Source organism: Lissotriton vulgaris, chromosome 5 (genome assembly GCF_964263255.1).
Source record: "Lissotriton vulgaris chromosome 5, aLisVul1.2, whole genome shotgun sequence".
Taxonomy (NCBI): Eukaryota; Metazoa; Chordata; class Amphibia; order Caudata; family Salamandridae; genus Lissotriton; species Lissotriton vulgaris.
In genome coordinates this window covers 1671874811-1671901268 of record NC_141693.1, presented here as the reverse complement: position 1 = coordinate 1671901268, position 26458 = coordinate 1671874811, and the positions used below count along the sequence as shown (strand labels likewise).

At 46.7% G+C, this 26458-nt stretch overlaps 1 protein-coding gene across 1 annotated transcript in view; it reads right to left on the bottom strand.

Annotated features, from left to right (window-relative positions):
• Positions 1 to 26458, bottom strand: part of KANSL1 (KAT8 regulatory NSL complex subunit 1) — a 430493-nt gene that overhangs the window by 265839 nt on the left and 138196 nt on the right. Inside the window, exon 7 of the mRNA XM_086919827.1 lies at positions 21371 to 21556. Within this exon, the coding sequence (XP_086775953.1) occupies positions 21371 to 21556 (186 nt within the window). The remainder of the gene's footprint in view (positions 1 to 21370; positions 21557 to 26458) is intronic.

The following is a 26458-nucleotide window of genomic DNA, read 5'->3' as shown; positions in this document are numbered from 1 at the left end:
TTTAGTACAGACATGATCTGTATCTGGGATTTGACAACCTCATTTTACACGACTGAAAGGTAATTATGGCCTTAAATCACAATCTACTTCGGAGATGTTTAAAAAGGAAAATGCTACTTACTAGTATGCATCTGTTCTTGGCATGTACGGCTGCAGAACCACACACTATAGCATTAGATCACCATCTGGTGGTGGGCCCGGATGATTACACTTTGTCTTGGAAGAGTCTGTCTGTTGGGTGACTCCTCCCTTAGATTGTAGTGCGCATGGTCATCGACTCGATCCTCAGATTGTTTTCGCCAGTGGGCAAATGGAGTTTGTATGAATACAGGTAAAGATGTCCATGTGTTGTGTATCTAAATAAGATAATACTGGACACAGATACAGTTAGCCGGGGAGGCAGGTAGGTGTGGTTCTGCAGCCCTACATGCCAAGAACAGATGCATACTGGTAAGTAGCATTTTCCGATCGAGGCATATGGTCTGCAGACCACACAGTATAGCATAGATTACACAGCAGTATCTCCCTTAGCGGCGACTACCCGTATCTGTTGCAGTTGTTTGAAATTATGTTTTGAGTACAGCCTGGCCCACACTTGCTGTTTTGCTTGCACATCTACACAGTAGTGTTTTGTAAATGTGTGCGGAGTAGACCATGTAGCTGCTTTACAGATGTCATCTAATGGGATATTTCCTAGAAATGCCATAGATGCTCCTAATTTGCGGGTAGAATGAGCTCTAGGAGGAATAGATAGAGTGTGTTTTGCCTTTTGGTAACACATTTGTATGCACTTAATCCATCTTGCAATACCCAATTTAGAAATAGGATTGCCTTTATGTGGACGTTAAAAGGACACAAATAGTAATTTACTTTTACGAAATGGTTTTGTCCTATCAATGTAGTATAAAAGAGCTCTCTTTACATCTAATGTATGTAGAGCTCTTTCTGCAACCGTTTGCGGTTGGGGAAAAAACACTGGTAACTCAATATATTGGTTGAGGTGGAACGGAGAAATGACCTTTGGTAGAAACTTTGGATTTGTCTTAAGAACCAGTTTATTGTGATGAAGTTGTATAAATGGTTCATGAATTGTTAATTCCTGAATCTCACTTACCCTCGTCAGTGAAGTCATTGCTACTAGAAAGGCCACTTTCCATGTAAGGAACTGTAATTCACACTTACGTAATGGTTCAAAAGGTGGACCCATAAGTCTGGTGAGAAGAATTTTTAAATTCCATTCTGGAGAAGGTGGAATTCTGGGAGGAATTATTCTTTTGAGTCCTTCCATAACGCTTTGATTGCAGGTACTCTAAACAATGACAAATGTCTGTTTTGGAGATATGGTGCTATAGCAGCAAGATGTAACATGATTGAAGAGTATGCTAAATTAGATCTTTTCAGATGTAATAGATAGCATATGTTTTGTATGGAAACATCTAGTGGGTTGTTATTTGTGCAATACACCACAAACCTCTTCCACTTTGCTGCAGGGCATGCTCTAATGGTAGGGTGTCTTGCTTCTTTAATTACATTCATGCAATTAGTGGGTAAGGAATATGCTACTTACCAGTATGCATCTGTTCTTGGCATGTAGGGCTGCTGACATTCATATCTGGGCATAGATCGCCGCCTAGTGTTGGGTCTGGATGATTGCACATGGTTGTCCTGGAAGCGTCTTCGAAGTATCACGAGATAGGTGGCTCCTCCCCTGGACTACAGTGCGCATGGGCATCCTCTCCATCCTCAGATTGTTTTTCGCCATTGTGGCAGAGATGGAGTATGATACAGTAAGTGATGTCCATGCTAGAAATTAATAGTGAATGCTACAGCTGCGACATGCACCGGGGAGGAGGGTGGGCGATATGAATGTCAGCAGCCCTACAAGCCAAGAACAGATGCATACTGGTAAGTAGCATATTCCGTTCGAGGCATGTGGGCTGCTGAATTCATATCTGTGCATAGAATGTATAGCAGTCTCTCCCCTAGCGGTGGTTGCCCGTGCCAGCTGCAGCAGTCTGAAAAAGAGTTTTGAGAACAGCCTGTCCTACAGCTGCTTGGAGTGTACATCTACACAGTAGTGTTTGGTAAATGTATGTATGGTAGTCCATGTGGCTGCTCTACATATCTCCTCTAGAGGAATGTTTTCTAGGAAAGCCATGGATGCCCCCATTTTGCCTGTGGAATGCGCTCTTGGGGGAACTGTTAAAGTGCGTTTAGCTTTAATGTAACATATTTGGATGCACTTAACTATCCATCTAGCTAAACCATTTTTGGAAATAGGGTTGCCTTTGTGCTGTGGTGAAAAGGAAATAAACAACTGTGGTGTCTTCCTGAAATCTTTTGTCCTGTCTATGTAATACAGGAGAGCCCTCTTAACATCTAGTGTGTGTAGAGCCCTTTCAGGTACTGACTGGATTTGGGAAGAACATTGGCAGTTCTATTGTTTGATTGATGTGGAAGTGGGATACCACTTTGGGCATGAATTTAGGGTTTGTCCTAAGCACGACCCTATTTGCGTGAATTTGAATGAATGGCTCTTGAATAGTTAGGGCTTGCAGCTCGCCAACTCTTCTAAGCGAAGTAATCGCTACGAGAAAAACCACCTTCCATGTTAGAAATTGTATTTCACATGAGTGTAAAGGTTCAAAAGGTGGTCCCATTAGTCTGGTTAAAACAACGTTTAGGTTCCAGACAGGTGAAGGTGGGTTTCTTGGGGGGGGGGGGGGGGGGGGGGGGAGGGGGGGGATCACTTGTTTGAGCCCCTCCATGAATGCTTTAATTGCAGGCACTCTGAATAGCAAAAGGTGCTGCCTGTTTTGAAGGTAAGCTGCTATGGCAGCTAAGTGTATCCCTATGGATGTATAGGCTAAATTGCAGCAGTGTAGGTGAAAAAGATAGCATATGATATTTTGAATGGACGCGTCTAGTGGGTTTATGTCGTCGTTACAATAAATGACAAAACGTTTCCACTTTGCCGCATAGCATGCTCTTGTTATAGGTTTCCTTGCCTCCTTGATAATGTTCATGCAGTCAGGAGGTAAATTTAGGTAGCCAAACTCTAGGACTTCAGTAACCAGATTGCAAGGTTCAGCTGCTGCGGATCTGGGTGCTGAATGTCTCCATAGCTCTGCGTTAAGAAACTGGGTGTTTGTCATAGTCTTTGATGAGCACCACAGAAAGTTCTAGGAACGTGGTGTACCACGGTTGCCTTGCCCATGTTGGAGCAACCAGGATTAGCGTCATTGAATGCTGGCGCAGTTTGCGTGCCACTAGCGGTATCAACGGTGCTGGTGGAAAAGCGTAGGCAAATTTGCCTGACCAGTTCATCCATATCACATTGCCCTGAGACTGCAGGTGTGGGAACGTTGCGGCGAAGTACTGGCATTTTGCGTTTTCTTATGTGGCGAACAGCACTGTGGGATGAATCTCCCACTCCTGCACTTGTTGGCTGTGTCTGCTGAGCAGATCCGCTATTTGATTGTCCTTGCCTGGGAGGTGTTCCGCCATGAGAAAAATGTTTCTCTGAATGGCCCACTTCCACACGCTCTGAGCTAGATGTGACAGCTGTGAAGAGTGTGTTCCTCCCTGTTTCTGTAGGTAGTACATTGCAGTCATGTTGTCTGTCCGGATCAACACGGTTTTGTTGCACAGATGTACTTTGAAAGCTTTCATTGCCATAAAAATTGCCATCAGCTCCAGTAGGTTGATGTGCATTTTCTTTTGCTGCGTGGTCCATAAGCTATGCACTGTGTGGTGGAGGACGTGGGCTCCCCACCCTATCAGGGATGCGTCCGTCGTCAACACTACCTAAACTGTGCAGGAGGTGAATAGTGCGTGACATGTGGCTGGCACATTGCTGGGCTGACTGTGCTTGTATTAGCCAGTCGTCCAGATATGGATAGACATGAATATGCTGTCTTCTCAAATGTGCAGCTACTGTCGCTAGGCACTTGGTGAACACCCTTGGGGCTGTTACCCCAAAAGGAAGGACTTTGAATTGGTAGTGCTGATTTTGTATTGTAAACCTGAGATATTTCCTGTGTGCCGGGTGTATTGGTATATAAAAATATGTGTCTTTGAGGTCTAGTGTTGCGAGGAAGTCTCCTTGACGCAACAGTGGTAATACCTGCTGTAGAGTGATCATGTGGAAATGCTCTGATAAGATGTATTGGTGTAGGGGCCTGAGGTCTAAAATTGGTCTGAGAGACCCGTCCTCCTTGGGGATTAGGAAGTACAGAGAGTACACCCCTGTACCCTGGTGTTCTAAGGGTACTAGTTCTAGGAGTCCTTTTTGTAGCATGCTGATGACTTCTTGCTGCAATAAGTGTAGGTGTTCTGCGGACATAGGACGGTGTCTTGGGGGTATGTAGGGTGGTGCGGAGATGAATTCTAGACAATAGCCATGCTGTATAATTTGCCTCAACCACCTGTCTGTAGTTATGTTTTCCCAGACTGGCAGGAACTGCTGTAATCTTCCCCCGACCAGTGTTACATGGTCTGGGTGTAGTGACAAGAAGTCACTGTTCGGTATTTGTAGAGGATATGGTGTTATTCCCTCGTCCTCTACCCTTGGTGTTATTGCCACGGTATCCACCTCTACTGTTTTTGTTGTAGGTGTTTTGCTGTGTTGAGCCTCCTCTTGCAGCTCTCCTCTGTTGCTGGAGCGACGAAAGGAGCCGCCTCTGTATTGTTGTGATTGCAAGGCTCCCATAGACTTGGCTGCCTCGGTATCCTTCATTTTGTCTAATATTGTGTCCACATCAGGACCAAATAAAAAATCAGGGTTTACAGGTTGATTGAGTAAAGTGCTCTGAGCCTCATTCTTAAACCCAGAGATGCGGAGCCAAGCATGACTTCTGAGCATGAAATTGGTATTGATAGCCCTGGCTGCTGTGTCTGCCGCATCTAAGGCACATTTTATTGAGGCGTTAGATATTAGATTTCCCTCTTGTATTAGGAACTCTGCCTGTTCCTTATAAAGGTCAGGTAGATGCTGGAGAATTTGCTCTAGTGTGTCACAGTGTGCCCTGTCATACCTGGCTAACAGGGCTTGTGTGTTTGAAATTCTCCATATGTTAGCTGCTTGAGCAGCTACCCTTTTGCCTGAAGCCGCCAGAATCTTAGACTCCTTGTCTGTAGGTGGAGCCTTGCCAGAAGTTTGCGAATTAGCACGTTTACGTGCATTGGATACTACCAAAGAGTCTAAAGGCAGCTGTCCCTTAATGTATGTAGGGTCCACTGGTGCTGGCCTATATTTTCTCTCTATTCTGGGGTTAATGACCCGTGCCCTGGTTGTTTCTTTAAATAGGTCTCCTGCATGTTTAAGCACCCCTATTAACATTGGCAATGTTTTGACTGTTTTTTCAGAAGTGTTGAAAGTGTCAAAGAGGAAGTCTTCGTCAATGGGATCTGTATGCATCTCCACATGGTGATTGTATGCTGCTCTTTCTATCAATGCATTGAAAGCAGCTGTGTCCTCTGTAGGCGAAGTCTTAACAGGGTATGCAGTATTGTCTGGAATTGGCTGAGAGTCTCCAGGATCTACAGGGTCAGACCATGGTTGATTTTGGATGTCCTGGTCATTGTCCACCGGATAATTGTACTGTTCATTATCCTCATAGTCCCCATACTAATTTGTGCGTGTGGGAGAATATGTATAAGTCTCTTGCACATATGGTCTGATAGGCTCAAAGAGAATTGGAGATGTAGATGTGTCTTTTCTTTTTGAGTGGTATCTTATAGGACTCAGCGTAAGTGTCTGGTCTGATTTTCCTTTTTAATGGGGTAACTCTGCCAGTATCGGGGTCAACATACAGTTTTGACTGTTCATCTGTTGAGGGCTCCTGCTCTTCGGGTTCTTTAGCTCTTTCCCCCGATATTGCCTTTTTCGTTTGTGTCGGATCGATTACGGTTGTAGGTTCGACCGCTCTTGGCTTCACGTGTGTAGGAAGTCCGAATTTTATTGGTCCGAGAGACTTGTGTTTCAACAGTGTTTTTAGTCTGTATGAATTTTTTTGGAGCCGTAATTGTTATCGATCAGACTATTCTCGTTTGTTCGATAACCACTTTTTGGCCTTGTGTCGTCTTCGGAGCTTGCTGCTTTGGTGCGATGTTTTGCTGCCTCGGCTCGACGGACTCCTTCGGTTTGATCCTTGTCTTCGGCTCGAGTGTCTTTGTGTGCACCCGGCTTGGTTTGTCGACTTTCTGTTTCGTTAACCGTCTTCTGTTCGAGTCCCTTGTTTGTGTTACTTGGTGTCGACATCGATCTCATCAGTTCGACGGCCTTTAGCTTAAACGTGGACATGGGTGTACTGGCTCTCGGCTCGACAACCCTTGTATGCGACCCAGCCAGCTCGACGACCTTTTTCTTTTTGGTCGGCTCCGATGGATCCACACTTCTCGGTCCGAAGACTGTAAAGTCTATCAGTTTCGGTTTCTGTTTTGGTTCTATCACTTTCTATTTCGATTTTAACAAGCTTTGGTAATTTATTTATTTTGAAAGTTTTATATAGCGCGAACAAGATCTTCGCAGATATCAGAGCGCTTTACAGAGGAGGGGAGCATGTATACGCAGATACATCAATCATGTTAAAAGTACATTGAAGTGATATCATAAAACAATCAAGTAAGTCAATTTCAAAGTCAAAATAAAAATACAAAGGGTTCGAACAAGTAGTACAGATAAGTATCGAGTCTTTGTAGTTTTTCCCCAGTAGTGGTTCAAGTGTATTTAGCCATGAGGATCGCTTTTACTTCTTTCTTGAAAAGTATGGTAGAGGTGATGAGCCTGGTTTCAGGGGGGAGCGAGTTCCAAATCCTGGGAGCCATTCCTGAGAAAGAGCGTTTATAGGTTTTTTACTTGCGGAATCTTTTAGGCTTTAGCAAAAGATTGTTTGTGCCTCTAGTGTTTCTGGAGCCTCCAGAAATCGTCAGCTTCTGAGCGAGGTATCTAGGTGAGCTCAGGTGGACAGCCTTGTGCGTCAAACAAGCGATTTTCAGGTGTATTCTGGCTTCAAACGGCAGCCAGTTCAGGGATTTGAAGTCAGGGGAAATGTGTGTGTGTTTTTTTGATCCAGTGATAAGTCTCGCTGCGGCGTTTAAAGAGGCTCTTATGGGTGCCGTAGTAGCTAGGGGGAGACCGCAGAGGGCGGTGCTGCCGTATTCTATTCGAGGTATGACTAGTGATTGTACCGCAGTTTGGAAGTCTTTGGCTGGAAGGAAAGGTTTAAGTTTCCTAAGGGTGTTGATTTGGTAGTTCGTTCCCTTAGTTGCTTTGTTGATGTGTTCCTGCATGCTGAGATTGGTGTCAAGTGTTATGCCCAAAGATTTCGCTGAGTCCACGATGGTGGGTTGAACATTGAGTGCCGTTAGGTCTTTTAGCCACATTTGTGCGGTAGTGATCTTCGCGGGAGGTGAGATCAGAAGGAACTCTGTTTTAAGGGCATTGAGTTTGAGATGATTAGCGGCCAACCACGATTGGGTGCTTCTGATCGTTGAGTTCAAGAGCGTGATGTCTTTGGGTGATTGTAGTTTGAGATAAAGTTGGGTGTCATCAGCATACATGTGGAAGTGTACATTGGATTCTTGCAGCAAGGTGGTGAGAGGTTCCATAACTAGGTTGAACAAAGTTGGGGATAGGGAGGATCCTTGTGGTACGCCTAGCGATACAGGTCTTGGCGCGGACATCAAGTTGTTGCTCTTGAATTTCTGCGACCTGTTATGCAGAAAGGAAGTGAACCATTTGAGCAAAGTTCCAGATAGGCCCATTCTTGTGTTTAATAGTTCGAGTAAGTTCTCATGTTTGACGGTGTCAAATGCGGAGGAGAGATCAAGGAGGATGAGGAGGCAGGTATCGTTATGATCTAGGATTTGGAGGGCGTCGTCGATTATGTGGGTCATAGCAGTTTCCGTACTGTGATTTGCTCGGAAGCCTGATTGATGAGAGTTGAGGAGATCAAACTGAGTAATGTGTTTAGTCAATTGTATTTGTGCGCATTTTTCCAGCAGTTTGGCAAGAGTCGGAATGTTGGTAATGGGGCAGTAGTTGTTTAGGTCAGAGGGGTCGGCTGTAGGTTTCTTTAGCAAAGGTGTGACTTGTCCAACTTTGAGGGAGTCGGGAATGATCCCTTGTTGAAGTGAGCTGTTAATGATTTTGGTCCAGAGTGGAAGGAGCGACGGGGTAAGGACTTTGACAGCGTTAGCAGGAAGGGGGTCCGTGAGGTGATTGGATGGTTTCAGAGTGCTGAGCAGTTTGCCAATTTCTTCTTCCGTGTAGGTGACAAAGGTTGACCAGGTGGCATTGTTTTTTGGTTTAGTGGGTGTTATGCGGTGGGGTTTGGGATAGAGGCTTGCGTCCATGAGGAGATCATTCTTTATGTTGTCAGTTTTTTGGTTAAAGAAAGAGGCGAAGTCTTCGCAGGAGGGAGCTTCGCACATAGTGTTGAGAGGTTGGGGTTGTTCTTTGGATTGTGTTCGGATAAGCTCAAACAGCTTTCTCGGACGATTTTTGGCTTGGTCTAGCTGACGGCTGAAGAAGTCTGATTTTGATAGTTTTATTTTCCTGAAGTAGGCATTTCTCTTTTTCTTCAGGTTTTTTAGGTTCAGTGCAGAGGGAGCTGATCTCCAGGTGCGCTCTGCCATTCGCATGGCGCGTCTATCGTCATTGAGACTCCCGTCGTACCAGGGATTGGAGATTTTTGTGGTGGCTTTTTTTAGCTGCAAGGGTGCGACTTCATTAATTATTGAGGTCATAGTGTTAAGATAGTGATCAGTCAAGGATTGGACGTCCTTAACGCCAGCAGGAGGAAGTAAGTTGCAGCTGTTGGGGGAAAGAGAGTTTGAGTTTATTTTTTTCATGTCTCTTTTCGAGACTTTGGGCCTGGCGGATTGAACAGGGTTAAATTTAACTTTTTCATTGATGAAGAACGTGATAATATGATGGTCCGACCAGTCACAGGGTTGGATAGATTCGAGTTGGATAGAGGCCTCTTTGGAGATAAGGTCGAGGACAGAGCCTTTCTCGTGTGTTGGACTGTTGCAAATTTGAGTAAGGTCAAGGGCGTTAAGGAAATTTTTCAGACCTTTTACCACCGCATCATTATGATCGTTCCAGTGGAGGTTGAAGTCACCAAGGTATATTTGTGTGAGTTGTCGCCCGGCGTTGGTTGAGATCATGTCCATGATTTGTTGGGAGAAGGTAAGGTTGTCACCGGGTGGGTGGTGAACGCCGTGAAGAGTGCAGATCGGTTTGCCCTCACTGATAATATCGAGGCTGATGTATTCACAGGACGTTGGGGAGGGTAGGGAAGGGGAAGTTACTTTCAAGACAGAGAGGTTGCTCCTATATATACATGCGATTCCGCCACCTTTTTTATTGCCAGACCTGTCAAGTCTAATGATGTGGTAGTTGGGGGGAACCAGAATGTCCATTATAGGTGTAGAAGATTCTGTTAGCCATGTTTCAGTCATGATGATTAAGTCAAGATCCAATTTTAGGATGAGATCGGCGATAGCGGTGGAGTGTCTAGCGGCTGATCTGCAGTTGAGGAGAGTGCATTTGAGACGGGGTGTGTCGAGGGTGGAAGGGTGTTCTAGAGCGAGGGGGACTTTACTTAGGTTACTATGGATAGCGATTCTGTTGTTCAGTGTGGGGGGTCTAAGGGGATTGGAGTGAATCGTAGGAATGGCAGTGAGAGTGTCGGGTGTGTTGCTATGGGGAGCTGAGTCATAGAAGCGGAGGAGGGTGATTGTGTCTAGGTCCGAGAGAGGGTTGCAGGAGCGATGGGGGCGGTTTTCACGATTGTGAACAGGGATTGAGGTCCAGTGCGATGGGAAGTCGAGTGCGAGAGTACGCCGCCCGGGTGGAGGACCAGTAGGGAGGGGAGGTGATGGTGGAGGCGCGTGAGTGGTGTCTGGGGTGTGTGCTGAGTAGTTGTTTGATGATGTGAATGTCTTGTTTGATCTGGTGGAGGGTGTTGGGTGAGGGGTGACTGGAGTGTGATAGACAGAGTAGTTGTTGTTTGATGATGTACATGTCTTCTTTGAGTTGGAGGAGGGAGGCCGTAATGTGGTCCACTGTGGGGAATGTGTTGGAGGTGGGGATGGGAGGGTCGGGCGTGGATGACATAGGGGAGAGGTTGGTGGTGTGGATGAGAGTATTGGTGGTAGGCGTAGATTGCAGGGTGGAGGATGGGCGTTTATTAGTGGTGAAGGGGGTGGAGGTTGGGTAGTGGGGGGTGAGACTGGGGGGGGTAGTGGGATTGTAGATGGTTCCTTTTTGAGAGGGTGGAGTTGAGTTGATGGAGGTGGTGTGTTCTGTGTGATTAGTTAATGGGAGGAAGTGAGGGCTGAGAATGGGGGGGATAAAGGGTGGGGTTTGCCTTTGTGTGTGTCGGTCTGATGTTGATCTAGGTTAGGCGGGTTGCGGGTGGGAGCTGTGGTATCAGGGGTGAGAGGAACGGGGATGAGAGGAACGGGGATGAGGGCTGGTGTGTAGGGGGAAGGGGTGGGGTGGTTGTTGTAAGAGGGAGAGATCTATGTCTGTGCTTGAGGGATGTGGGGTAGCTACGGTAGGTGGGTGAATGACTAAGGTGCCGGGAGTAAAGAGGTGGTGCATGTCGTTTTGGGTGGGAGCTGTGGTATCAGGGGTGGGAAAGGGGATGAGGGCTGGTGTGTGGGGGGAAGGGGTGAGGTGGTTGGTGTAAGAGGGGGAGTGATCTATGTCTGTGCTCGACGGGAGTGAGGTAGTTACGGTAGGTGGGTGAGTGACTAGGGTGTCGGGAGTAAAGGAGAGGTGCATGTCGTTTTGGGGCTGGGCTAGGTTAGAATGAATGTGGTTTGAGGCTGTGGTGTCAGGGGTGACAGGAATGGGTGTGGTATGAGAGAATGACAAGGTGAGGTTGTAGGGGGGCAGGGGGTGCCGCTGGAATGTGTGGGTGAGGGATCTATGTCTGTAAATGTGGAGTGCGAGGTAGCTACATTAGGTGGGTGAATGTCTAAGGTGCCGGGGGTGGAGGGAAGGTGCGTGTCGTTTTGGGGTTGAGCTAGGTTAGAAGGGTTGTGATTGGGGGCTGTGAATTCAGGGGTGATAGGCCTGCGGGTGCTATGAGTGGGGGTCCGATGACTGGCGAGGTGCTGTTTGAACGTGGGGAACAGGTTGTCTAGTAGTTCCAGGTTCTTGTCTGTGGATTGAATTAGGATAATCCCGTTATTGTATATAGTAATGGCTGTTCTGCCCGGGAAGAGTTGGGATGGAGTGATGGAGAGTTTTAGGCCATGCGCGAAATTCCTGGAGGTGGAGACGGTGAGTAAGGTGCGGAACGTGTTTCTCCATTGGGCTCTGCGTGTGGTGTGGAAGATAATATCAATGTTCAGTGAACCATTGACTGGTGAGAAGTAGGTGTCTGCACAAGGAGTTTCAGGGTGGGACCTCAGGAAGTTGTGTTTAAAGCGTTTAGCGGCTTTTTTAGTGAGTGAGGGTGGGTAGTTGATTCTATATGTGTGTTTGCCAACGTGTTCCATGATGGGAGGACAGTCTAGGTAGGTGTAGGAGGGAGGGTGTAGGAGGGAGGGTGCACTGTCCTAAACAGTTGCGTGGGCCTAAAGTGACACTAGTGAGTGCACAGTAATGCTATACGCAGAGTACAGATGCAGACAATAATAGTGAGAATGGGAAGTGACACTGGTGAGCTGCCAAGGTATTTGAGGTAGTAATCGGTGCATACAAGATTAACTGATACTAGTGAGCTGCCAAGGTATTTGAGGTAGTAATCGGTGCATACAAGATTAACACTTGAGATGGGTGCGAGTTGCACAAGTGTAGGGTGCGCAATAAGGATATAAGGGAGCAGAATAATGCGAGCAGTTAACACATATGCGGTAGTAATCAGTGTATACGGGAAGGGACAATGTAAGTGCAGGTTACATCAGTGACAAGTCTATGTGAGAAATTCGACAGTACATTTTAGGAATAGGAGTGAATTCGATGTAGGTTATAAACAAGTGCAGAACAAGTAGCAATATAATACTGACAAAATACTGGAATAAAACACTGTGCAAACCATAATAATATCTAATCGAAGGTGACAATAGTGAGTAGTCAAAAATATGTAAGGTACAGGAGTCCGTGACAGAATACCATTGCACACACAACTTATATGAACCCACAAGTGACATTAGTGAGCAGCAACGAAAAATATATGAGGTATGAAATATGAAATATAGAACTGAGAAAAATACTTGAATAAAATAACTGCAGACCATAAAAAATATCTAAATCGAAGGTGCCAATAGTGAGTAGTCAAAAATATGTAAGGTACAGGAGTCAGTGACCGAATACAATTGCACACACAGATTAAATGACACAGATTAAATGACACAACAAGTGGCATTAGCGAGCAGCAAAAGAAATATATGAGGTAGCAAACGGTGCATTACCGGTGACGATAAAGTGGGACGTGCAAGATACAGTTAGGAATATAGAATATAATGCTACTGAAAGAGGCAATAATATATGGGTAGCAATCGGTGCAGAAAAAGTGAAATGTGCTGGATACAATCAGGAATATAATAATACATATCACTGTGAAAAAGCAGACTATCTAAATCCGATGTGAAAAACGCCCAGCTGTGTAAATTGTGCAGCCGATAAAAAGTAGTCTGAGAGTCTAAGAGGCCTTAGGTCGATGGTAGAAATGACTAGTCCATGATGGTCTCCCCAAGATAGACAAACTAAGATGGCCAAACCGATAGGGGAGATAGAAATAGAAATATTGGTCCTTTGTCTGTTGTTGTTACTTTGGGCTCAGAGCAGGACCATTTCACTTTCTATTCAAGCAGGCACTGCTCATAGCTTGCTGGTGGGGAAAAGTGGGGGAGTTAGAGCTGTGGAGCGTCGTGGACATCAAAGGTACCAGCGAGGATTTATTTCTACAGTTTTATGGCCCCATGTTGCTCAAGGAGGTAGTTTACGAATGTGAGCAGTTTTATGGCCCCAGCCATTTTGTACAAAGGAGGTAGTCTAAAAAATGTGAGCAGGCGGGTGGGGTGAAATAAATACCTTATGCCTCCCTAAGCGTGTTGATCTTGCCAGCAGAATTTGTTGTAATGCTTTGATCCAGGTGTGACGCAGATAGATCTGACTGTAGTTATGCGTTTGCCTCAATGTTCCAAACCTGTATTTCCCTGGGAGGTGGGGGGCTCAATGACACATATCCACTCCCGGATGGGGGCGGCTCATGTCGGCCCTCCAGCTCACGTTGGTCCCAGAGCCCAGTTCAGCAGTTCCCAAGCGCCTCTACACCTTTCCATCCGTTTCCCGGTGCTTCCGGGAGCCGACTCCACTCAACCGGCGTCCTTCCTGGTTCCGCATCCAACCTCCTGTGCTGTGGTGCGGGCGGGAGGGGGTGTCCGCCGACGTCCCCCGGCCAGTCCAGGCACAGCTACCAGCGGCCTGCGCCTTGGAGCGGGTGGGAGGGGGCCACTCTCCTGTGCAGCCGAGCGTACACGGCGCTAGTCCAAACTCCTCGCGGGGTCATCAGAGATGGTGGTTTCCCGGCTTCAGTTATGCGTTCCACTGCAGCGGCCATTTTTGAAATTGCGCGATTCGGTGGAACGCACGCCGGGTTTGATGTTATTCTTCTTTGTTTGCCAAGTAGCCGGCGCTGGTCACCAACTGCAAACTCCAGGGCTTCTGAGCGGCGATCCTCCAGAGGCTCGACCAGCGCTGGAGCCCATCGGTAGATCCACTGCTCCGATGCAGGGGTGGGGGAGGGGGTCAGCTTCAGGTCACTCCACAACCCACCGTGGGCACGGGACTTGACGATGGCAAGAGCCCTTTGCGTGGTTGCAATCGTGCTGGGGGAGCCTCAAAGCGACGCATCAGAGTGCCGACTCTCCGCAGGCTCGGGCATCCGATTCCCGTGATCAGCAGACGTCCGTTGAGAGAGGTGATGTCTCCAGCTGACCCAGGCTGCGACGGGTGGCTCCAGCCTTCAACCGGACAGGTATGAGGAAATAAAAGATTCTGGTTACTCCTGTTACTCTTACGAATTCGGTTCCGCGGAGCAGAGGGCGCTGACAGGGATAAAACCCTCTAGAGGGATCTAAAGCACCAGGAGCTCTTAGCAGGCTCCTGCTCCAGTGGCCATCTTGAACACTTGATAATGTTGCACCGATGGCTCTCGTCTTATATTCTTAGCCGGGCTTAATTGCGGGGCTATAGAATCTATGTTATGATCTTGGCTAAGGCCTTCCGGCGATGCCTCGACCTGAGCCTCTGGAAGCGTATCAGTAAATATATTGGGCTCCGTACTCACGGTTGGCCCAGTGTCCTCGCCGGAGTCGTCCTAGACGGCTCAGATGCCTGGATCGTCGTCCCCTACCTCGACGATGTCTTCTTCGTCGTCGATGTAGTAGTTGGAGTCATGTTCTGACCCCTGCTCCGACTGCTGATCTGAGTCTTCAGCTCCGACGACCTCTTCGTCATCTTCAAAGATATTTTCCGGCTCAGGCGCTGACTTCTGCATTGTCTGCCTCGCTGCTTGTCGAACCCGAAGTGTCTTTTTTGCTCGAAATGGAGCACAAGCTAAGCAGTCGGCTTCATTGTGTTCTGGAGATAAACACTTGTTACACACCGGGTGTTTATCTATGTGTGGGTATTTAGAGTTACAGTTGGGGCATCTTTTGAATGGACTTTGTTCCATCGACGATCGGTCCCTTGGTGTCGAAAAGGCCCGCAGCCCAATTAGACGTCCTGAGTAGAAACCAACAGGAATACAGTTGTCGGCACCGATCGAATAACAATACCGACGACCCGAAGGCCTTTAGAAACTTTTTATCGATTACGAACTCAGTTACGAAAGTACATCCGAACCCAATGGCGGAAAAAACCAATGGATGGAGAGGATGCCCATGCGCACTCTAGTCCAGGGGAGGAGATACCTATCTCATGATACTTCGAAGACTCTTCCAGGACAACAATGTGCAATCATCCGGACCCAACACTAGGCGGCGATCTATGCACAGATATGAATTCAGCAGCCCACATGCCCCGAACATTTAAATATCCTAATTCTAAGACCTCAGGAGCCAGATCGCTAGATTGAGCTGCATTGGGTCTGGATGCATTATTTCTCCATGGTTCTGTGCTAATAAATGTGGTGAGATTTTTAATTTGGGAAGTGGTACTACTGAGAGATCTAGCAGTGTGGTGTACCACAGTTGCCTTGCCCACGTTGGTGCTATGAGAATCAATGTGAGAATGTTGCTGCAGCTTGATTGTCACTAATGGAATTAGTGGGAGAGGTGGAAAAGCGTACGCAAATTTGTTCCACCAGTTCATCCATACCGCATTTTTTTATTTATTTATTGAAGTTTTGTATAGCGCTAGCTGGACCCGGGGGGTATCAGAGCGATTCACAGCAAATAGAGAAATGCAACAGAGACAATAAGTATAGAAAACAAGAATCGGACATGATAGGCGGAGAATAGAGACTGTACACCAACAGCTAGAGCGCAATAAGAGACGGAGTTCAGGGGCGAATCAGTTAGTTCTGAGTTCCGCAAAAGGATATCTGATTTCTGCTGTTGGGCGATGGGGATCTCGCTAAGCACCAGAGCGTTCAAGGAAGAGGGCTTTGAGTAGAGCTTTGAATAGTGGGAAGGAGGCGGTCGTTCGCATATGTGGGGGGATGGAGTTCCAGATCCTGGGCGCGTTCCCCGCAAAGGATTTATTTGAGGTCTTGCGTTTCTGTGATTTCAGCGGGATGAGTAGGAGTGTTTCAGAGCTTCTGAGGTTCCTGGATTGACCAGCCCTTTTGAGTTTTGAGGCTGTGATCATTCTTGCGGCTGCGTTGAGGGTGGAGTTGAGGGGTCCCAGGTGTGACTTGGCTGTTCCAGTCAGTACAGCAATGCCATAATCAATTCTGGAGAGCACAAGTGCCTGGGTGGCATATTTCAGATCTTTGGGGGGGGAGGAAGGGTTTAATTTTGTAGAGAAGTTTCAGGTTCATGAACACGCTTTTGGCGGTTTTAGAGATGTGCTTCTTCATGTCCCGTTTGGGGTCGAGAGTGATTCCTAGGGATTTTGCCGAGTCCGTTGGAGTAAGAGAGACATTGAGGGCATTTAAGGCTTTGAGCCATTCCACTATTTGTGGGTTTTCATCTTTGTTCGAGATTGGGAGAACTTCCGTTTTCTCTTCGTTCAGTTTGAGGTGGTTGGCTGAGAGCCAGAGTTGAACCTCCATGAGTGTAGCATTAAGTCTGTGAATGTCAGCGATCGAAGAGGTTTCCAAGTAGAGTTGAGTGTCGTCCGCGTAAAGGTGGAAGGGGATGTTGGAGTTCCTTAGGAGTGAGGTGAGGGGTTCCATGTAGATGTTGAAGAGTTGCGGGGAGAGTGCTGATCCTTGAAAAACTCCTCTGTTGATGGGGAGGGGGTCTGGCTCGAAGCTGTTGATCTTTACTCTTTGAGAACGGTTGTTGAGAAAGGAGGAGAACCATTTTAGGACTGTTTTCCATGCCCGCTCTTTCTCGAAGGACATTAAGTAGGAGGGTGTGATCAACTGTGTCGAACGCAGCAGAGAGGTCAAGGAGAATGAGAAGGCTACATTTGTTGGAGTCGAGTGAGATGTGCAAATCATCAAGGACATTTAGGATAGCGGTTTCCGTACTGCAGCCCTTTCTGAACCCTGATTGGAGTGGATCGTGTAGGTTAGAAATCTCTAAATGTTGGTTTAATTGTGAGAGCAAACATCTTTCCAAAATGTTGGCTAGGAACGGAAGATTCGAGACCGGTCTAAAGTTGTTCATGTCTATAAGAGATCAAGGCCAGGTTTTTTGAGCAGAGGTGTGACTGGTCCTAGTTTAAGGCAGTCCGGGATGTGGCCTTCGCTTAAGGAGCTATTGATGATCTTGCCCCAGATTGGGGCTAGGGTGAGCTTCAGATCCTTGGTCAGTCTCGAGGGAAGTTGATCGAGGGAGTGAGAAGAGTGTTTTGCTGCGTCGATCAGATTGCTTATCATTTCAACCTTGACCGGCTGGAAGGAAGACCAGCGGAAAGATGGGGTTACTGAGGGGAAGTGGATGATTGCAGGACTCTGGTTGAAGGAGCGATCGATTTTGGCATTGCCTTTGGATAATGGGTGTGGGTATCTGGCGGCAAAGCTTGGGCATTTGGAGTTTTGATGTGTGACAAACCGATCTAGGTCTGGTTAACCCCACATTTGAAAAAATGGCAGAAGAACTGGAGGATGAAGTTCCCATTCATGTATCTGTTGTCTCTGACGACTTAACAGATCTGCCACTTGATTTTGAACTCCTGGTAGATGTTCTGCTAGCAGGAAAATGTTTTGAGGAATAGCCCATCTCCATATACTAGGCGCCAGCTGGGAGAGCTGTAGGGAGTGTGTTCCTCCTTGCTTTTGAATGTAGTACATTGCTGTCATATTGTCCGTCCGGACTAGTACAGCCTTGTTTGACAGGTAATGTTGAAACTATTTTAGAGCTAGAAAATTCGCTAGTAACTCCAGATGATTTATGTGGAGTAGTTTTTGTTTCATTGTCCACATACCTTGTACGGTGTGTTTCTGTAAATGCGCTCCCCATCCTGTGAGAGATGCGTCTGTAGTTAGTATTATTTGTGGAACAGGCTCTATAAACGGCAGGCCCTTGGAAAGGCTTTTGGTGTTCCACCATTGCAGAGAGCGAAATGTCCGGTCGTCTACCAACACCAGATCTATTTTTTGTTGAGCCGCATTCCATTGCTTTGCCAAGCATTCTTGTATGGGGCGCATTAGAAGTCTTGCGTATGGTACTATGAAAATGCAAGATGCCATCATTTCTATTAGTTGCATGAACACTCTAGTTTGTAGTGAGTGTTGTGGCTGGAATTTCTTGTTGAGATGTGCATATTTTGAATTCTTGTTGAATTGGGATATGCTATTGCTTTGGAAGTATCTATTGTGGCACCTAGATACTGTTGAGAGAGGGACGGTTGGAGATGTCACTTTTGATTTACTGTAAACCTTAATTTATGCAGAAGACAGATCGTATGATGCGTGTGTCTCACAAATTGGTTGTATGATGTTGATCTTATTAACCAGTCGTCCAGATATGGGAAGACATGGATGTTGTCCCTTCTTAAGTGAGCAGCTACCACTGCTAGACACTTTGTGAACACTCGAGGTGCTGTAGTTACTCCGAAGGGGAGTACTTTGAATTGGTAGGGTTTGCCTTCTAGTACAAACCGTAAGTACTTTCTGTGAGATTGGTGAATGGGAATGTGGAAGTAGGCATCCTTGAGATCTAGTGTGGCGAGTCCTTTGTTTAGCAACGGTAGAACCTGTTGTAGTGTGACCATATGAAAGTAGTCTGATTGTATATACAGGTTTAGGGGTCTTGGGTCTAGAATAGGTCTGAGAGACCCATCCTTTTTGGGGATGAGTAAATAAAGAGAGTAGACCCCTGTGTTTTGATGCTATTTTGGGACTGGTTCTATTGCATTCTTTTGCAGTAGAGATTCCACCTCCTCTCGTCATAGTATGAGGTGTTCCTGTGACATGACGCTGGGTGGTATTGTTGGAGGAGTGGAAGTGAGCTCCAGGCAATAACCTGACTGAATTATTTTTCTCACCCACCCGTCTGTGGTGATGGAGTTCCAGACAGGCAGGAACTGTTGTTATCTCCCCCTGACAGGAGTGGAATGGTCTGGGGGATGGGAGGGAAGTTACTTATTGGGGGTAGAGTTGTTACGATTGTTGTTGCCTCTACCTCTGCCCTTATTGTTGTTTCCACTATACCCTCCTCTAGAATATCCTTTATTGGGAGAGATTTGGTTTGGCGCTTTGTAAGAAGAGGAGGGGTTATCAGTTTGTAAACTTTTAGAGGCGCCCCTATATGAGAAGCGACGAAAGGAAGGTCTATGGGTTTGCGTTTGTAAGGCTCCCATTGATTTTGCCGTATCCGTATCTTTTCTAGTGCAGTGTTCACTGCTGGGCCGAAAAGATGCTGTTGGTCAAACGGTTGGTTTAATATACTGGCTTGTACTTCTGGTTTAAAACCAGAGATGCTTAACCATGCATGTCTGCGCATTAGTACACCTGTATTTATTGATCTAGATGCTGTGTCTGCAGTGTTTAGTGCGCATCTTATGGAGGTATTCGTTATAATCTTGCCTTCCTGTATTAGGTCAGAAGCCCTAGTTTTATATTGTTCTGGCAAGTGTTGCATGAGTGACTCCAACTCATCATAATGAGCTCTGTCATATCTTGCTAACAGAGCTTGTGTTAGCAATCCTCCATATGTTGGCAGCTTGTGAAATTGTGCATTTTCCTGAAGCATCCAGAAGGTTAGACTGTTTTTCGGGGGTGGAGCATCCCCTGTTGTCTGCGAGTTAGCTCTCTTTCTCGCATTTGATACTACCATTGAGTCTAATGGCAAAAGACCTTTAATATATGCTGAGTCAGTTGGAGCTGCCTTATACGTTTTCTCTAGCCTAATTTAATTACTCTGGCTCAAACAGGATCTTTAAATATTTCTGATGCATGTCTTACCACTCCGTTAAGTATTGGCGAAGTGGTAGTGGTTTTATGTGAAGATAACGGTGTCCATTAGAAAGTCTTCTTCTATTAGATCTATATGCAAGTCCACTCCATGAAAAGTGGCTGCTCTGTGAATGAGCTGTGTGAACCCAATGGTGTCATCAGGGGGAGATGACCTAGACATTTATGTTTCGTCTTGTAGTAGATCTGGTGCATTATAGTCTTCCCATGGGTCACCTGATGTCCCTGCCATATCATCTGGATCGTTAATATCATCCATTTGATGTTCACTTTCTACCTCCTGTGAGTAAGTATCCCCATAGTCTTCATGTTGTGAAACTATGTGTACTGGCTGGAGAATGTACAGGGGAGATGTCTACTGTCATTTCTACTACTGGAGAAGGAATTCTTATAGAGGAAGTCTGAACATTCTTTTTAAGAGGTTTGGGATAGTCCATCTTCCGCTTTTCAGGCACTGTGTATATATGTCCAGTCTTTGGATGAATTTTAAGAGTTTTTTGCCTTACGTCAGACTGGAAAAGCTCTTCTACTGGTAAATCCTTTCTCGGCGCTGACTTATCTGTTTTGAGGCCGATAGTCTAAGACTTGACAGTCTCTATTGTCTTTGTAATGGGTCTGCTTTTCAGTTCCGAAGGCTTTCCTGGTCTTTTCTTTGGATCTGTACTTTTCGGATCCGAAGCCTTTGTTCCCGTTTGTCTCGATTCATCTGATTTTGGAGCCGAAACTCAGTAACTCTGGGAACTTCTATCGGCGCCGAACTTGGTTTCGGCTTGCCTACCTTCAGTACCAATGGATGTTTCGGTGTCGGTGTTGACTTTGGCTTTAGTACCTTCTGCTTTTCGGGACCGATGGACTGACTCGAGCCCGAGTCAACTGGAGGCTTTTTAATACTCTTCACTGCTGAACCTGAAGGCGTGGCGTCAGAAAGTTTTGGTAGGTGTGCACCTGGACCCGAAGGTGAAGGTGGAACCGAAGCCTGACCAGATATTGAGGGGGGGAGGGGAGGGAGGTGTTTATGAACAGGATCGACGTTCTTACTAACGACCTGTTGACCAGCAGGAAGAAGATAGTCACCTTCGGATCGATTCATGTCTCCGGAAGCTGAATCCTCTGCTTCGGAAGAGAAGTCTTCTTGCTGTTTTTCGGCTGGACTGTCCCTGATGGTTTTCTTGGACCGGAATGAAGCGCAGGACTCACAGTCTCGGCTCTCGTGCCCTGGAGACAAGCACAGGCTGCAAACTTCATGAAGGTCAGTGTGGGGAAGTTTGTGTCCACACTGAGGGCACTTCTTGAAGGGTGTTCTTTCCATGAGCCAAAGGCCCAATGGCGCAGTTGGGCCCGACGGCCCCGACGAACGCTGGAATCGAGAAGTGTATCCTCTGTATGACGCGGGTAACTGGAAACAGTGTTGAAGACTATGTCGATGATGTAGATTGATTTATGGGTTCGAAAAGAGATCGGTAACGGGACCGAACGACGAACATATCCGAGCCCGATGGCGGAAAAAAACTATCTGAGCATGGAGTCGATGCCCATGCGCACTACGATCTAAGGGAGGAGTCACACAATAGACAAAGACTGTTCCAAGACAACAAAGTGTAATTATCCGGGCCCACCACCAGATGGTGATCTAATGCTATAGTGTGTGTGCAGCCCATATGCCTCGAACATAAAGTTTATATGGAATCCATCATCTACAGCAAAATAACTACACTTCACCAAATTGTCCTTTATTCGATATAAAAATGCACTCAAATCTGTATACTTTATGCAACACCCACTTAAAGTAAAAAAAAAAAAAAAAGTAAACTTACTGGCTGATGTGAGGAATGAGTTGACCAGTTTGTGACGGTCTTTGCGGTTGGGATCTGGCAGATTGCATGGTGGTGTTGGTGCTTTATGTTTCTGTGAAGGTTTTTTGGGAGATTTGAGCTTCTCAAATGGCCGGTTCTGCCACTGTGATTTAAGAGATCCTTGAAAATGCAAACTTGATGGGATATCTGTGAAAGAAAATAAAGGGGAAAAGAGTTACTAGCAAAAAATGCACTAACACAACAGAGCTATAACACCTAGAAACAGCAGCAGGAAAGTAAAATTCCACTGCACTTGGACTCCATTCACAATCAAACACATTGCTGTGCCTCATAGTATGAAACACCTGAGCCCTCCCATCACATATTTAACAAACTCTTCAGAGATAAAACTGCCATCGGGGTCTCTTATTATTGGGTTGCAAAGAGCCCAATGGACATTATTGCTACTACAAATGTGTAATTTCTGTGCCCCTGAATATGGAAATGTTCATTGTCCATAACTGGACACCAACAGGAGGGAAGTAAATGAAAAGGTTCAAGAGTACAAATTCGAATTACATTCTAGGGACTGTTTGCCAAAAACGTAACGAATATGCTACTTACCAGTATGCATCTGTTCTTGGCATGTAGGGCTGCAGACATTCATATCTGTGCATAGATCGCCGCCTAGTGTTTGGTCCGGATGATCGCACATTGTTGTCCTGGAAGAGTCTTCGAAGTATCACGAGATAGGTGGCTCCTCCCCTGGACTACAGTGCGCATGGGCTTCGACTCCATCCTCAGATTGTTTTTAGCCATTGTGGCCAAGATGGAGTGAAACTAAGTGAATGATGACCATGCTAGAAGTATGTGTGAATGCTGCAGCCGCTACAGGCGCCGGGGAGGAGGGCGGGCGATATGAATGTCAGCAGCCCTACATGCCAAGAACAGATGCATACTGGTAAGTAGCATATTCGGTTCGAGGCATGTGGGCTGCTGAATTCATATCTGTGCACAGAATACATAGCAGTCCCTCCATTAACAGCGGCCGCCCGTGCCAGCTGCAGCAGTTTGGAAAAGTGTTTTTAGAACAGCCTGCCCTACAGCTGATAGCAGATCTGGATACATTTAACAATCCACCTGGCTATACCAGCCTTGGAAATGGGGTTACCTTTGTGTTGCGGCGCAAAGGCAACAAATAGTTGTTTAGTTCCTAAAATCTTTGGTCCTATCAATGTAGTACATTAGGGCCCTTTTGACGTCAAGTGAGTGGAGCATTCTCTCCGCAAGTGACTCTGGATTTTGGAGGAAAACAGGTAGTTCTTTAGTCTGGTTGATATGGAACTGAGACACTACCTTAGGAAGGAATTTAGGGTTAGTGCGAAGCACCACCCTGTTAGAATGAATCTGAATAAATGGCTCTTGGATAGTTACTGCCTGGAGTTAACTAACTAGTCGTAGCGACGTAATCGCTATAAGAAAAGCCACTTGCCATGTCAAGAACTGAATTTCGCAGGAATGCAGTGGCTCAAAAGGGGGACCCATCAGCCTGGTGAGGACCACATTGAGGTTCCACTCTGGAGCTGGTGGCGTCCGCGGAGGAATGACTCGTTTGAGTCCTTCCAGAAAAGCTTTAATGGCAGGCACCTTGAAAAGTATTGTATTGTATTTTAAATTTGTAGTGCACGCAGCTACCCACATGGGGTCTCCCGGCGCAAGACTGAGGGCAGGTCATGAGGTTAGAGGGATTATCACTGAGGGAAAAGCAAAGTTTTGAGTTTTTTTCGAAATTTGATCAGGGAAGGTTCAGATTTCAGTGGAGCCGGAAGAGCATTCCATAGCTTAGGGGCAAGGCAGGCGAAAGATCGTCCGCCAATTCTTGCCAATTTGAAGCTAGGGGTTAGAAAGTTCCCTTGAGAAGAGGATCTAAGAAGACGGGAGGGAGTGTAAGGTTGAACAATAGACTGGAGATAGGCAGGGGCAAGCCCCTGCTTGATCTTGTGCATAAAGCGGAGGGCCTTGAATTTAATTCTGCTTTCAATGCGAAGCCAATGAAGGTCTTTGAGATAGGGGGAGATGGAAGATCTCCAAGGAACTTTGCAGAGTAGGCGGGCAGCAGAGATTTGGACCAACTGGAGTTTCCTCCGTGTTTCCGCGGTGGCTCCGAGGTAAAGTACGTTGCCGTAGTCCAGGCGGGCGATGACTAATGCCTGGACTACCGTACGCCTTGTCGAGTCCGGAAGCATCCAAAGGATTTTGCGGAGCCACCCAAGAAAGGAAAAAAAGATGGCTGCCACCTTGACAACCTGGTGTCGCATGGTTAGTGAGTCATCTAGGATAAAGCCAAGGTTACGTACCTGTGTGACAGGCAGGGGTAAAGGCCCCATTTCCGATGGCCAATGTTGGGGGCCCCAGAGATGTTTCTGTTTACCTAGGATGACTACCTCCGTCTTGTCTCCCTTTAATTTCAGGAGATTAGCCCTCATCCATTCAGCAACTCTACTAAATCCTAGTTTGAGAGCAGATGGAGCGCAAGTTTTGGCAGAGGAAAGAGAAAAAATTATTTGGGTATCGTCTGGCCTTACCCTTTATGGATACGCGGAGTCTTCTACGATGGTGGCCAGGGGTCTCACGTAGATGTTAAATAGCATTGGGCTAAGTGAAAACCCCTGGGGCACCCCATGTGCAGACGAACGCACAGAAGAAGCGGAATTGGAAGAGAAAACTTGGAAAGAATGATCACTGAGGTAGGAGGAGAGCCAGGCCAGAGCCGGTCTGGTGACTCCAGCCGCCTCCAGTGCCTTCAAAGGACAGGGTGCGAAACCGTATCGAATGCGCCGCTTAAATCTAAAAGAATAAGCGCCGAGGTTTCGCCCTGATCGAGGCGGAGACGTAAGTTCTCAGTGACTCCTAAAAGAGTGGTCTCTGTAGAGAAGTGAGTACGAAACCCTGATTGGAAAGGATGTAGGAAGCCTGTAGCCTCTATATGGGAGGTAAGGTGGGTATTGACATGTCTTTCCAAAATTTTTGAGAACATGGGCAGCAGGGAAATGGGGCGGTAGTTTGAATAAATCTCAGGGTCAGCGCCAGGTTTTTTTAAGAGAGGAATCACCATTGCTCTTTTCCATTCCTCCGGGACAATGGATTCTCGTAGAGAAGAGTTAGGAGATCTTGAATAACTAGGAACAGGGGGGGGGGGGGGGGGGGGGGGGAAATCGGGCGTGTCCAGTGTGGACGGATCAGGGGATGAGTTGCAAAGAGCAGTAGAGAATGAATTGTAGATCTTGTCTACTTTGGAAATGAAAAAGTCTGCGATGTCGTTGCATTGGATCTCTCCCAGAGGCGGAGGAGTGGGAGAAGTATTTGAACCAGCTAGCTTTTTCACCGTGGAGAATAGAACTTTCGGCCGGTTGGAGGCGCTGTTTATGGACTCCAAAACAAAAGAGGCTTTCGTCTTTCTGCAGGCTAGGTGGTATTGCCTAAGAGCAGAACGATAGGTTTGTTTATCGTTTGAGGAATATGTCCTTCTCCAAGATCTTTCTAGTTGTTTACATTTCGATTTCATGATTTTCAGGTCGTTTGTAAACCAGGGCGCTGGAGGAAGTTGAGCAATGGGGCGTTTGGAGCGGAGTGGCAGATGCCGGTTGATGTTGGTGGATAGCCAAAGGTGGACTTCATGATTTAGAGAAATACAGGTTTGTGGAGGTGAGAGCGGCTAGCTAGTCGCGTGGCATTGAGTGCCTGAATATTTAATTTAGACTAGGCTCTATATTTGCTTGTGGTGGCAGGTGGGTGCATATTAAAAATGCTCTCTACTGACAGGCTAAAAAAGATGGCAAAATGGTCTGACCAGTGGAGGGGAAGGGCGGGGGCGCTACAGTCGAGCGGTATGTTGGAGATAATTGGGTCGAGTAAATGGCCAGCTTGATGGGTTGGGCCCTGATTCCTAATTATCAGGTTAATGGCCTCACAATCAGATAAAAAAGTACTGCTGAGGCTATTGGAAGTATCTTCTAAATGAAGGTTTAGGTCCCCCAGAATAGTGAAGTTTGCTGAGTTTAATGCAAGCGGGGCTATTAATTCAGCGAAGGATGTAAGCCACCGGGTAGATTTGAGACCCTCCGGGTAAGTAGTACGCTCTCTAAATGTCTGTGATTGATAGATGAGAATTCCCGATAAAGTGAGTTGAGGAGATACAGAGTTTGAATGAAGCAGCTTCACAGTCAGGGAAAGGAAGAGTTTCTAATTGGCAGGCGTAGATGGACTTAAAGATAATCGCTATCCCTCCGCCTTTCCCATTGACTCTGTCCTGTCTGACTATGACGTAGCCTGGGGGAAGAGCACAGGCCACCTCTGGGCCCGAGCTGGCATGAAGCCAGGTTTCAGTCAGGAACAGCGCGTCTGGTTGAGAAGAGGCAAGAAGATCAAAGATGTGATCTTTGTTTTTTGAAAGAGATCGACAGTTTATACTCCAGAACTTGTAGGATAAGATCGAAGGGGTTATGGACAGGGTATCTAGATTGAAAGAGAAGTTGCATTGAGGGCAATTGGTTAAGTTGTTGGCGGAGGGGTCTTGGGGAAAACAGATAGAGGAGTGACTGTTTAGCCGGTGTAACTCCTCAGAAGAATAGGCGACCTGTATATGGGGACTTGGCTCAATTGGGGCAGGGATTGTGGCTGCTGGACGCTCCAGGGCGCGGACGGGCGCAGACGGGCTTGCCTTTGAGAGGTGCTCTGGAGATAAGCAGCCATTGCGGATAAATGTATACGAATGGAAGCATAGGCCAGATTACATTTGTACAGATGTAAGAGATAACAAATGATGTTTTGAATAGATGCATCCAGCAGGTTAATGTTGCGGTCTGCACAATAAATGACAAACCGCTTCCATTTCGCCACATAGCATGCTCTTGTGGTGGGCTTCCTTGCCTCCCGGATGATGTCCATACAATCAGAAGGTAAGTTGAGGTAGCCAAACTCTAAGACTTCAGGAACCAGATCGCCAGGTTGAGCTGTTGCTGATCTGGATGCTGAATGTCGCCATGGCTCTTCGTCAAAAGCCTGGGTGTGAGGCGCAGCCTTTGATGCGGTACCACGGACAGTTCCAGA